Source organism: Glycine max, chromosome 10 (genome assembly GCF_000004515.6).
Source record: "Glycine max cultivar Williams 82 chromosome 10, Glycine_max_v4.0, whole genome shotgun sequence".
NCBI classification, from domain to species: Eukaryota; Viridiplantae; Streptophyta; class Magnoliopsida; order Fabales; family Fabaceae; genus Glycine; species Glycine max.
Window position 1 is genome coordinate 50,900,990 of NC_038246.2, and position 14,000 is coordinate 50,914,989.

Genomic DNA, 14,000 nt, shown 5'->3' on the forward strand with positions numbered 1-14,000 from the left:
TTTTTTGACGGAAACTTGTCATTTTCTTTGTATTCTGGATTCACTTAATACCTGTTTTGAGCATTGACTAACAAGGGATACTTAACCAAATAAGTACGAACTTGGGCTGGAGTTCATGACTCTCGTATAGCACTATAGCGTGTTTGTTTACACGAAATTTCCCGCTTGCATTGTATGGAAAGACTCACAGAACTCCACATTAGTACACTGCAATGCTTCAGCCACGATATGAATTAGAAAGATGGTTGTGCATTACTTGTGTCAAGTTAGACAACAGACATGGTTTGACACTCACTGCAGAATGGATTGTATCAAGTTCACACTCACATAATTGTTGTTTCTAAAAATAAATAAATAAATAAATGTAGGGGAAGGGGTTTCACTGAGTCTCGAATAATTTGAGAATTGAGTGTTTGCTCTTTGAGAAAAGAGAAATCATTTGTGAAAAGGAGAGAGATCTCTCTTTTTATTCTGTCAATTCATTCAATTCAATAATTTTTTTCTTTTCTTTTACTCCTTTCTGATGTAAGTAAGTAATATGGACGCACTAAAAAGTACACACAACTTACCTGGAAAGTGTAATTTTAAAAGCACCGTGAAGTTCAGATGGTCAAGGATAAGGATTAAAATGGGAACTGCTTAATTTATGTTCCTCTCCTTTTTACAGAAAGAGTGTGTCATTGTTCAGAGGAAATACTAATTTGACTTGTTTGGTTCTTTTATAATATACATTTACCTAGGGCTCCTTTTTTATGCACCTCTTTTTTCCTTTTTATTTAACATGCACTATTGGTATTCTTCTCAATGGACTGAGTTCCATCGTATTTCAATTTGATCTAAGAGCTGAAATCCTCTACCTTAAAATCCATTTGATTGGAATAGGGGAGGCTTTTCAATTATAATGAATGAAATGAAAATGCAAAGTTCATTTCATTTCCTTTCCTTTAAAAAGAACCGAACGCTATAAACCTCTCGAGGAGATATCAGTTCTGTGAACATTAGAAATCTGAGAGTAGCTGAAGCACAATGGAAAAGATCTAACTTGTTTAGTCCAAGGCAACCACAAAGTGACATGGGAGTTCATATATTTTTCTTTTTATCAAACCCAAGTTGATTGTATTAAGGTAACAAAGCAAAGATGACCAAAATATTGGTCATTTACTCATACACAAAACACATTATACATAAGACAATCACAACAACAGAATGTATGCAATACTACATCTAACCTCATATGGTGAATGATAATCATCAGATGTCATACAGTACAAACAAAACTCCAAATACTCTCACAAAAAACACTGTAACTCTCAGATGAAACTTTGTAAGACGTCTAATTCATTAGGTGCCATGGTAAAAGAAGACATATCCAGAGGCTGGTGAAAGCTGTTGGATGTACTCCAACATGTTTATCAGCTGTGCGGTTATAGGGGTGGCTTGGAATGCTCCCTCCTTGAGAATCCTGGTTGGATGAAGTCCCACATGGACGAGAACAAGAGATGGAACTGAGAGCAGCTAATATAAAATGAGAGATTATACTCAGAAGGAAAGCATCTTTGCGCTTGGGGCAATGACGCAGCTAGTGAGGTTCTAACCGAGGCGCGTCTATTGCTGGTTGAAAACTATTTCCAAACCCCCTCTTAGGCCTGGGTTTACCCCTGGCCTTCGAGAATTTCTGGAAGGGCTCCCTACGGGGTTAAGCCCTAAAATTTTTAGTTCAATTTATTTTTTGTCTGTTAGTGGGGCCTAAATGGCTCTGCTTTTGCTGACTGTGTTTTGAAGTTTCTAAATTGTGAACCATAGCTAAGTTTATTGGCTTGTTCCTGTTGAAATTATAGGGGAGCAATAAAAGGAAGTGCGTTGAATGCGCAATCCGTGTATTTTATACATTGCCAGCACGTACTTTGACGTTGTCAAGAATTACTACTTTTATTATTCAAGCCAACTTATTTTTTATGTTAAGATTTTCACTTCTGAAGATAAATGATTAAACATTATAAAAAGGGTCATCTCTTTTCTAAAATCCTTTTCATGAATTTTAGACAACATATTACTTTTTTTAATGTATCTTTGGTTTGAGTATCCTTATATACATATGCTTGATCTTTGGTTTGAGTATCCTTATATACATATGCTTGAATAGATTTTAGATAACATCGTGGTTATACAGTAAACCAGTATGCAGTAATTTAGACCTAGGTAGCATTTACTAGACAAGGAACCGGGTAATTTGTATCATTAAAAACCGAAGATGCAAAAACATGTGTCAAGAGCTTTTGTTGCCAAACTAAGAATCATCCCTAAAAAAACCAAGTTTTTTTTAATGTTTCTGCAACCAGGTTTAGCAGATTGAGGATGGTTTATGCTATAAAAAATGAGTAAGATTTCACTGTTAGAATTTGCATAATTTCTGTAGTATTTCATTCCCTTTATGTTATGTAGTGTTAATTTTGCCTCCTTTGGCTGTTATGAGTGGGTTTCATTAAGTCCTAACATTCCTGCTTCAGACTGTCTCCCGTATGGTAGACTCATTGGATATAACACGGACATACTAGAATCTTCTTTAATTTCTTGTGTTAATATATAAGACATGTTAAGTTGAATAAATATTACACAACTTTACTAGTCATCACAGGGTTATTCTTGAAGCTGTTGTAGCAAAAGTTGATGAAACAGTAGCTCCTAATAATTCTGATTGTCGTGTCAATTATCCCAAGCAACTTCTCTTAATGACCAACAAAAGGAAATTCTAGAAGTTGAGATTGTCTATAACTTTTTTCTGCAAAATCTTAAAAAGTATCACAAATAAAATGCCATTAGTGCGTCACAATTGTTACCAATGAAACAATACTAACGGAGCACACCTATTTTTGGAAGCAAACCCTCCTAGTTTTAGATTTAGTACCACCGGTTGTTTTACCATGGAACAAAACGAGCTGCAACTTTGAGACCATTGGTATAAGTACTCAAAACATTATATTTAAATGAATCCCACATCGGAAAGTTGGAAGAAGTAATTTGGAGGACGAGCTATAAAATTGAAGCATATGTTACTGAACAACATACTTACCTGGATGGGGTCAATGGGTGGTCAAGATGGCCCATGGCCTAGGATAGTAATCTCCATTGCACTTTGGAGGGGTATTATTCTAAGGTCTGCCCAAGAGGCAGAGCCTACATCATAATTTGTGATAGTGGGGGCCTGCGTCCGCGCGGTCCCTTTCAATTCTAAGTTTCAGGTTTGATTGAGTTGTTTTTTATTTGTTGGAATAAGAAAAATATTATTTGAAACTTACAATGATTCACTTATTAAGATTTAATCAATAAGATTAAATGATTAGATATATTTTGGGTCTGGAAGATGAAGAGAGAAAAGGCATCTGTGTGTTCCGTGTTATGAATGTTAGATCATATAGGTAGTAATCTAAAAATTGTTTATATTTTAGATATAAAAATCTTCATTAAGCCTAAGTTTTATAATGCAATATTCCTTTGCACAGTTTGCGGCCACTTCCAATTCTAAGTCCCAAAGTTTTATAATGTAATGTTCATTTCCACAGTTTTATTTACACTAAAGCCTTGATAAGGCATAAAGAGTAGAGTAGATTATGCCTAGGGTACGTTAGATGCATCGGCGTCTTTTGGAAACAAACAGAGCAGTTTATTTTCCTTTAAATTAAATTAAAAGGAAAACTATGAATGATTCACTGTTAATCTCTGTCTATCTGGTGTCTATCCTTCTCTTCTCTTGCAATCGCTCATTCACTTCATTCTCTGCATTTTAATTTTCATTTCTCTGTCGTAAATTTGGTTTCCTGTGAACGTGCATTCTTCAATCTCACTGTCTTTATCCTGCGTTATTATTTTGCTGCCAGACTTATAGAATATCCGTTTTGCTTTATTAGCTCTTTTTCGTAAGTATTTTACTTATTTAAGTTGGTCACAGTAGAGTGATATTTGATTAATTAAACTTAAGTTTGGTTGAAGTTACTGATCTCACATTCTCACTGGATCCAACTTATAAATTAGGATTGCTCTGTGGTACTGATCATCATATGGTTTTGTTTTGTGACTGAATTGTGACAACGTAACACCTGGACTTTTTCACAACTATTGTATAGATCCAGTATATCTAATGTGAATATGAAAGTAGCATGCTTAACATATATTAATGTATGATGTATTTAATCATCAGTTTCCATATCTATGAAAACAGCACTGTTGAAGATTGTGTAAGGTTAACATAAATGTATTCTACAGTACGAAAAATGAGCAGGATCTTATCTGTGCTCCATAATTCAGTAGAGATCAGGTTCTTTGCCTGGTTCTGAAGAGTACAGACTACTATATCCCTGTTAGTTGCATGCTTTGGAGTTTGGACTATGCAGTGAGCATTGTAATCCACTACTTCTAGAGTGAGGTAGAGTCTCCGAGGAGGATGAAGAGTGTGCTCAGCTCCCAGTTACTAATCTCACCGTTAATTTAATTTAAGGAATCAATTAATCAGTTATAGGGGTTTAGCATTAATCCAGATGGGTTGTGAAATATGCAAGTGTAAGTGTAATCTAATTAGGATACGTTATAGACACAAAGGTCACTTGATGTTCAATGTGGAACCACCCATGAGTGAGTCCCACATCGCTGAGTTAAGATAAGAATCACCTGAAGTTTTATTATAAAACAAACGTTTCAACAGTTAAAAATTCATACCTTTCTCGGCCTTTTGGCTAAGATCAAGTGTAGTATCTGTTCTTATCAGTTTAATATCTGATATGTGGGCCATTGGCCCACACGATATTAAATTTATTTTTTGAAGGGGAGATCCCAATGCAGTAGCTTGCTACTGGGGTTCTCAAGCGTCGTCCTTGTTTTGCACTATAGCATGGGCCTGGCGCACCCTATAACATAAGTTTAAATATCTTTAATGTTTTAGTTTCTGGTAATTTTGTTGCTTGAATCTTTTCTGTTGGTTTCATAAATGCTGAAATCTATGGTCTATACTGTGCAGTGTGAAACCAGAGATCTTAAAAATTGTTGGGATCATCAGGTGCTCTGTTATGAAACCTGTGTTCTAATTCCTTGAAACTTCTTTGAAAGCTTTTATTCCTTCTGCATGAATCTGCTTGCCAGCCTTTGTCTACTTTGTGGTTGACATACCACCACAAACTAAAGGGCTCTATCATGTTCAATTTACGTTGTTGATGTTGTGTTGTGCATGGTTGTTTTAAATCGTAAGCTTCTTTTTATTACTGGGTGACACTTGTTAGTAGTCTGTATTTATCATTTATAACGGGATTAGTTTGGGGAATACCAAGGGTATAGGTTAGTGGAACAATGCTGAAAATGAAATATGACTCTTTGAATTTAGCCACCTTTAAGTGTGGAAACTTAGAAGTTCATAGAAGGGGGAAGGACAATAAAGAAACAGAACTTTTTGTTTAATTTAGATTGGTTGTTGGGATCTCGTGTTTTTATTGCAAACATATAATTTGAATAATTGTCTCTTGGTTCTTGCTTTTGAAGATCTTTTTTTTATTTGCATATGTCCTTTCATCTTTCATTGTTACTGTTAATAGTATTTATACAATGTTTTCATTAATTTATTCGCAGATGGCTGATGACCATCCTTATGTTATTCCTGAAATGGATCCTATTCTAAGGAAACAAATTCAGGAGTGTAACTGGCAGATTGTTAATGTTACAACTCCTGCAAATTTTTTCCATGTTTTACTGTGGCATTTTTGTAGTTGGTACAGTGATTTGATTGATGTTGGCTTTGTCACTTAAATTTGTGTTGATTTATTTTCTCATTGTTTCTTTTTGTTTTCTTGCAGATACATAGAGAATTCCGTAAGCCTCTCATTGTGATGCCAGCTAAGAACCTGCTTCGTAGTAAGACTTGTAGATCAAATTTATCAGAGTTCGATGATGTTCAAGGACACCCGGGTTTTGACAAACAGGGAACTTGATTTAAGCGCCTCATTAAAGACCAAAATAAGCACTCAGATGTTGAGGAGGGTATCAGACGTTTAGTACTCTGCTCTGGAAAGGTGTGTGGTACTGATTGGGACTACCTGTTCTCATGTCTTTGGTTTTTATGCTCTGACACCTGCTGGATTTAGTGTTAACTGTATTTATGAATTTTAGCTGGTGCTTTGATTACGGTTTATGTTTTACATCTACGATTTATCATTGTTTTCTAAATATGCTTTTTATAACTATTAATGTCTTATATTCCTTGCAGGTTTACTATGAACTTGATGAACAACGAACAAAGGAAGATGCAAAGGATGTTGCAGTATGTAGGGTGGAAAAGCTTTGTCCTTTCCCTTATGATTGTCCAACGAGAGCTCAAAAGATATCCAAGTATGTCTTTTCAATATGCTCTTTAGAAATGGAATCCGTTTTTTTTTTTTTTTTTTTTTCATGTTGAAGCTTGAATATGTCTGTTACCGTTATTAGCGTGGGAACTAATTCTTGTTTGTGATTTCTATGCTTGATATTCATTTTCTTTATCTCATGACTGTTGCATCTTTTACCTTAGCAAAAGACCAGCCATATGGGGGCAGTTGTTTTCCTATTGGTGTCAAAGCAGACTAACAATATGGAGTGCTTATTTCTGCTTGTTAGTTGGAAGGATTGGAAAGCATCTAGATTTTCCTTCTATACAATTTTTTAGATCCTACCAGACAAGGCCTGATTGAAATTGCACTGCATGCTGCTGCTAATTGCTTTCTAGATGTCATAAAAGTGTGGTTAAAAGCCAAAGGAATCAATTTATTAGAGCATTATTCAATTGTAGTTGATGTTTATCATGATATGTGAAGTGTTTGAACTTAGATGTGCCATTGTGTCAACTAATTAGTAGAACATTTTGTTTTTGTCTTCGTTGACATTTAGGGTTAAGCATTATACATTTAAAATGGTAGGATTTTAATAACATATAGTCTGTTGAGGTTAGTTGTTTTACGTTATAGTTTGTTGTGTTTTTGCTAGATGCGGAGGTTGTTTGGTGTCAAGAAGAGCCAATGAACATGGGTGGATACACTTATATTTTACCCCGACTCATAACTTCCATGAAGGCTGTAGGTAGGGGAGGTTATGAAGATGTCAAATATGCTGGTCGTGCTCCCTCTGCAGCCACAGCTACTGGTTTCCTCAAGGTTCACCTTAACGAGCAGGCTGAGCTAGTTCAGAAAGCCATTCAACGTGAGCCAATCAATTTCCCTTTACTGAGGCATAGCATATACATTGTTTCTCCAGAGTGATGAAGGCAATAATTGGAGGTAGCTTATTTTGCTTTTCACTTTTATGTGTTCTGCCTTTGACAAGATGTCAGGTAAGCCGAAATTCAAGGTGTATACTGTTTACTTCCGCTGAGGTAATTTTTTCCTATGTTACTAAGAGGCGAAACTTGATTATCCTCCAATAAAAATTGTTTAGTTTGTGATTATTACTGTTATTGCTTATATTAGTATTATTTAATAGTTTCAATATATGACAACTGTGGCATAGGTTTTATTTAAAAAATGAATTCCCTTCAAGATAGAACAGCAATAGTAATGCATAATACATGTAAAAAACAGAACATCTTAGAATCTCCTACGAACTCGAAGAAGTATACTTCTTACCACTCTGAGATTCAATTCACCTCCGCTTACTGCCTCATGCAGTGAACAAACTGACCAAGGGATGTTACAGTGTGAGTATCAAGACTCATGTTATATGCACTGCACAAATATTATTTGAGCTGTGATCACTCTTTTTCATAACAGCAGCATTGCAAATAATATATGAATAAAGGTAATAAAAATAAAATTCTATAATAGCAGACACTTAATGTGAACTTGGTCTTAATATCTGATATATTGCGCTTAAAGAAGAGCAACTGAACCACCACCATTGTTTAGGCATGTCCTCTCAACGTGGTGGTGACACTTTTACAACTCAACAGTCAGCAGCAGACGTGGTTGCCTTAATCTTTTGTCAAAAGAATGTTAACAATGGCAAAAGGATTTGCTCGTAAGAATTTAATGGAAGATTATACTGGAAGTTAAAAAGGAAAATACTTGCGGTGAAATTTGTTCTGGTCATTGGAAGAACAAGAAAGAAAAAAAACGTGGTTATTAAAACCTTTTTTTTTACAATAAACGTGAATTCACATACCCATAGACTTGTAGAGCTAAGTTCTGCCGTGAATGAAAGGCAGAGTTGCAGATTAATCATGGAATCCTTGGCACAAGTGTTCAAGTTGGCAATGTGCCATATTTTGGTACAATTTTGATACAATTTGGCTTTGCAGGAATGTCCATAATTTGTAAATTCACCGAGGATCAAGGGCTTAGCCAACATGTTTTAGCAGTATATTGCCATCCTGTTGCTACTATTGTCATTTCTCCCTTTGCACTCGTCCTTCTTGATAGGTCTTCTAGACTCTTATTTATGCATCAGAGTCTTCTATTTTACCTGAGGTGCATATGCATTTAATTTGGACGCGAAGAAAATAAGTGCAATATCCTATTTTTGACAGGAATAGAAGGCCTACGATGACTTTGTCTATCTTAGCAAAAATTGTGCTATGATGTCATGTGCACCAACCTAACCAAGCTCCATGTAACTGGCCAGTTATTGATCAGAACTTGAACTAACAATGATGAAGTATATTTCTGCAACATTTACTAGTGCTACTGGGGTTCTCAAGTGTCGCTCTTGTGCTGCACTATAACATGGGCCTGGCAGGCCCTATAATTTTATACAAACTTTGTAATCAGTTGGGGTAGGAATAAGTATAAAGTTTCTGTTAGTGTAATGGATATGTGAGATACGAAAATAAGAAATTTTAAGGGAACATTTTTTTATTGGTAAATATTAATTTTATTAGTCTAAGATATAGGTTGACAAGCAATACAAATTGTAAGCTTACATGTGGTCAGCTTAAAACCAAACCAGCTGCACCCCGAAACACAATTAGCCTTAAACAAACATAGTATAATAGAATCAGGAAAAAATCCCACGTCAAGTGGTAGTACACCATAAGGAAAAATCTCCCTTTGCTTGGCACAATAAAATCCCACATCGGATGCTAAAAAGAGTAGAAATCCCGCATGGGTAAACGACGTTAACTTTATAATGCACCTTGGCAATCCCACATCGGGCCAAGGGAGGTGAGAATTCACGTCTAGAAAAGAGGTTGCTTCTTGCTTTCTGATTACGCTCATAGTTGGATTTTACACTCAGTTGTTTATTTTCTCTGACTAACTAATCGGTTTTCACTCATAGTTGTTGAAATATTTTTTTTATTATAAAATTTGTTATAGAAAATAAGCATTTATTTTATATAATAAGGACTAAAATACTAATTACATATCTAGTTTGTATAACATTTACTTTAATGTTGTTTATTTTTTAATTATTAATAACAAAATAATACTTTAATTGAAAGTATTTTTAGTTATTTATTTTTGGGTAAAATATGTTTGAATAAAAAATAATGGAGTTATATCGCTGACTTGGCCCAGTTAATTATATGACATTAACCATCATCACATTGAATATGTAATAAGCTTATTAATTTATTAACGTCTTATTTAAAAGTGATTGTGTCACTTAGACAAACAACAGACCCTATAATAGGCATTAATGCTCAGCTATATTAAATATCTTTTTATATGCAAATAATAATTTAATGGAAACATCATTGATAATTTAATGCGTGAACGTTCTTGAGCAAGACATATGCTGCACGTTTGACTAATATTCCATTTTCCTTGGTCAGACAAAGTCTAGAAGAGAAGTAGTTTTCCAAGTAAACAGCGCAGTCCAATACATGAACGCTTAAAATTTTATCTTATGGTGGCTGCCATCCAGAAGCCTTTTTATTTTATGCCACTTAATATTGTTTCAAAATTCCAGTAGAAGAATTTTTGCTAAAATGTATTTTTTTCTACTTTTTAAAATTTGTAATTTTACTCTTTTTATTTTTTAATTGAGACATTTTATCTTCATTTTATAAAATTTCACGATTTTAATTCTCCTAATTTTTACTTGAGATATTTTATTCTTTACTTTTAAAAAATCTATAATTTTAATTCTTTTTATTAATTTTGGACTTGACTATATATTTTTAAATTTTTTAATAAATTAAGCGTGTTGAAAATCATATAATTTTTAAAAAATATTTATCGTGTGAATAATAAATAATCTCATGTTATTCAATATTTATGGAGTACATATATTAACATTTGAAATCAGTCAAATGAATTAAAATTATGAATTTTTAAAAAAATGAAAGATAAAATGTTTCAACTAAATGGGAGATTTAAATCCCAAACTTTTTAAAAATGAAAATGAAATGTTTCAATTAAAAAAATAAGAAAATTAAAATAATGAATTTAAGAAAATAAAGAGAAAAAAATTAGATTTTAACCGAGAACTTTCATTATAAAATTGTTTATAAGCTTGAATTAATATTAGCATCGATCATCAATCAACTAACCAATCACGCTTACCTTCACCCCAAGCCTACTAGTCAAAGGAAAAACCCTAGTTCAATGCATATATCCAATGGATTGCTTTTTAATGGCTCCATTACTCGTACTTGCTTACGTAAGAGTAATTGAGAATTCAAATCATCAAAAAAGGTTGTTGTAGTCGGTAAAAAAATCAACTTATTTCCCCAAAAGATATAGGTTTGTCAATATATGAGAATTTTAGATAATTTATATACTTCTAAATATTTTTTAATCTTAAAGTATGTCCTCTTCAGATCCAACACACTTAAAACTTTTTTATATATATATATAAAAAAATCAATTCAAAGTCACAGGTTTAGTATGTTCACACATTACACATACATACTACATTCAGAAAAGTCACCTATATTAATTAGAAGTGTCAAACTCTCAGGCTAACAAACAAAGCCAACCTTATAAATATCTATCACACATGCATCATACTCAAAAGTCTCATACACCAGTTAATCCATTAATTCCACACCTTTCTATTCTTTTTAAACCCTTGATCATATCCATTTTCGATCACGCCTTTCAAACCAAAACACCAATATTATATCAAGTACTATTGATAGCATATAGTGATGAAGAGAGAAAGAGAAGTTGATAGCATAACCATGGCAAACTACTTGATGTTGCTTTCTCGAACCACCACCAACTTGAACACTTCCGACAACCGTGTGTTTGAGTGCAAGACATGTAATCGGAGGTTCACGTCGTTTCAGGCATTGGGTGGCCACTGTGCGAGTCATAAGAAGCCAAGGTTGATGGGAGAGAGTGATGGCCAAGTGCTAATTCATGGTTCACCACCAAAGCCTAAAACGCACGAGTGTTCCATTTGTGGATTGGAGTTTGCAATAGGACAAGCTTTGGGAGGACACATGAGGCGTCATAGAGCTGCAGCAGCAGCAGCATCAAATAGAAACATGCACACTACTATTAATTCTTTGATGAGTTCTGGCAGCAGTAGTGGTGGTAGCACTGTTGATAATACTTTACCACCAAACATGAACCACAACCACAAGGTTAACGACACCAAGAGGATTTTGTTTCCTGATTTGAATTTGACGCCTCTAGAGAATGACTTGGAGTTTTTGAAGATTGGACGACAAGCAACTCCTTTGGTTCACTGCTTTAATTGAATTAATTCTTGGCACATAGTTTGTAGAGTACAATATAGTTAGGTAGATCTTACTACTTTTTGCTCCTTTTGTATTTTACTTTACTGTATGCAAATTATTTTGTTCAGTTCTTGGATATATATAAGAAATCCGTGTTAATTACTTAAACCAAGAAAAAGTGCCCGCTTAATTTGTAAATCAAATCCGTTAAAATAGTTTGACTGGAAATGTGTTCACTTCAAATTGCTTGCCATTAACCTGATTGATTGTAGTGTTAATTTTGGGCATAATCTGTATCATGGATATTTGTATCAAGACTATCTTAACTAAACTCTTACAGTGGTAAGTTTGGTTCTCAAATTATTAATACATTCTTTTGACTTTTAAAAAAAGAACTAGCTATATATTCAGATTTTAACTAATTAAATCAAGAATATGCATGTCCTTGTACCCTTGAGATTGTTGTCCTCATGATCCTCCTTTCAATTACGAACGCTTGAACTTAAATTTCACGAACTAAGAAAAAACATAAACAAAATTTAATTCGAGATGTGTGAATTTATATTGTCCTTGGAGACTTATCCATGTTCTGCACAAGTCTCTAAGGATATAATAGGTTCTTTCCTATCATCTCAATCATAATTGAGATACCAGAAATAGCAGAACTAGCAGTAAGACATATAAACCAGGAACTGATGAGAAGAAAATGATGTGGGAGAGAGAACGGGTCTATGCAAACCTGAAGTATAGATATTTATCACGAAAAAGATAAAGATTTTAAAACAATTTGAAATATACAACAGTTAATTCTTGTTATTCTCAAACCCAAAAAAAAAAAAAAAAGAAGAAGCTATATTCCTTGTTATTCTCAATCCAAACAACCCTGAAATATTTGAAAATTTTCAACCTTCTTTAATTTGAATCTTTACTTTAACGTTTCTTTTAATCAAGCATTTTTTTTTATTATAAGCATATTTGTACAAGTCACAGTTTCTTTAATTTGTAGCTAAAATATTTTTCTGCCATTAAATGAGATTGGGATTTGTGATTTTTTTTGTTTGTTTGAAAGGAGATTGGGATTTGTGTGAGAATAAATTCAATCCGTTAATTTCGTTTCTGAACGTGGATCATAGTGGAAAGAAAATTGTCCAGCCAACATTTAATATTTTAGTTAAATACCAATTTAATTAAACTTTGATTTCTCGTTTTCTTTAAGTCAAAGGTTCAGACATGCATGGCCCACGTTCTCAAGGAAAAGAAACACAAAACGGGTTTCCTAACAGGGAATAGAAAGCGATCTGCTTCTGGTTAATCTAAATAAATGGTTTTTTGTAAATGCTTTTTTTATATGTAAAAAATTTATATAACGTAATACTATGAATTAATATATAGTGAAGAGCACTGAATTACATACAAACATGTACACAACTTCTCCATGTGTGATGAAAATAAACAAAACTGATTAAAATAGGCTTTTTATATGTGGTAGTATGTATCTTAGTTCTACTTGTCTTACTAGCTATATGATATTAAACTTCTTATTCGATATTGTAATCATCAGCTGCTAGTAACTAATTCACTTCTTTAACTTAATGATTCTGTCACTTCATACAGAGCAGATATTTGTATCACAATCACGAGTTTAATTTCTTTTTATAAAATATAAATAACAATACATTGGAATATTGTAGAATAAATTTTCCAAATTAAATACCAGTGCCGTGCAGTCGGGTCCAATAAAATCTTATCCTACACGTGTGTAGGATAATTGAAGGGAGTAAATACAAAAAGAGATACTCAAATTTATGAGTTTTTTTTTCCTATTTATATGATATTTAATTTTTTTTATTATTATTCGATGTGAAATTTGACTTTGTATTCCAACAAAAAGAACTTGCATACCATCTAGAAAGTCGTTTCATTATAATAAAGTTTACTATTGGCACTCTTGTTTCAAACTTTGTGTTCAACAATTTTAGCGATTATAATGTCGGTAGCAACTAGCTAGAGTAAGTTAAATTTGAGCAAATGGATTGCAGGTTAGAATTTTAAGTTCAAAGTGAATATGCGACTGAGAAAAATCTCATATTAGAAAGGAGTTAGTTCAATAGACAACACATTGATTTTATAAGGCGGCCCAAACTTTTGTTTTAGTTTTCAGAAAATAAAATATTTAGCATTAATATTTACGCAATTTTTTTATAACAATATTTATGCAATTTTTATTATTAGTTAGTCTAACACTGTGATAGTTTAGGCGTGTTTTTCCTTGGAGAATGTGGTTCAAACCTTGCTCGAGAAAAAGAAAACACTTTTTTTTTTGTAAGGCTTTGAATATTTCTATTACTCTCTAATTTGACTTTCTTAA

General features: G+C 33.3%; 2 protein-coding genes and 3 non-coding genes across 8 annotated transcripts; all 5 read left to right on the forward strand.

Annotated features, from left to right (window-relative positions):
• Positions 1-1,552: 1,552 nt before the first annotated feature.
• On the forward strand, positions 1,553-1,703 carry LOC112998247 (U4 spliceosomal RNA). Its single transcript, XR_003263286.1, has one exon. It is a non-coding gene; the product is annotated as a U4 spliceosomal RNA (small nuclear RNA).
• Positions 1,704-3,062: 1,359 nt separating this feature from the next.
• Positions 3,063-3,223, forward strand: LOC112998263 (U1 spliceosomal RNA). Its single transcript, XR_003263299.1, has one exon. It is a non-coding gene; the product is annotated as a U1 spliceosomal RNA (small nuclear RNA).
• A 1,483-nt stretch (positions 3,224-4,706) lies between these two features.
• LOC112998285 (U2 spliceosomal RNA) lies at positions 4,707-4,902 on the forward strand. Its single transcript, XR_003263321.1, has one exon. It is a non-coding gene; the product is annotated as a U2 spliceosomal RNA (small nuclear RNA).
• On the forward strand, positions 4,707-7,453 carry LOC100816073 (2-oxoglutarate dehydrogenase, mitochondrial). Of its 4 annotated transcripts, none has more exons than XR_416576.4 (4): positions 4,713-5,750; positions 5,835-6,050; positions 6,245-6,366; positions 6,997-7,453. XR_416576.4 is itself a non-coding variant. In XM_003536719.5 (3 exons), exons 2-3 carry the CDS (start codon positions 6,252-6,254, stop codon positions 7,266-7,268), a joined length of 387 nt encoding a protein of 128 aa, XP_003536767.1. In that variant the 5' UTR covers positions 4,707-6,050; positions 6,245-6,251; the 3' UTR covers positions 7,269-7,453. The 4 variants fall into 4 exon arrangements, 1 of the variants encoding a protein (XP_003536767.1); XR_005886788.1 differs by having other exon boundaries at positions 4,713-5,231; XR_005886787.1 differs by having other exon boundaries at positions 4,713-5,047.
• Positions 7,454-11,038: 3,585 nt separating this feature from the next.
• Positions 11,039-11,800, forward strand: LOC100816598 (zinc finger protein ZAT11-like). The gene has a single exon (NM_001254484.3). It carries the CDS (start codon positions 11,096-11,098, stop codon positions 11,651-11,653), a length of 558 nt encoding a protein of 185 aa, NP_001241413.1. The 5' UTR covers positions 11,039-11,095; the 3' UTR covers positions 11,654-11,800.
• Positions 11,801-14,000: the final 2,200 nt, after the last annotated feature.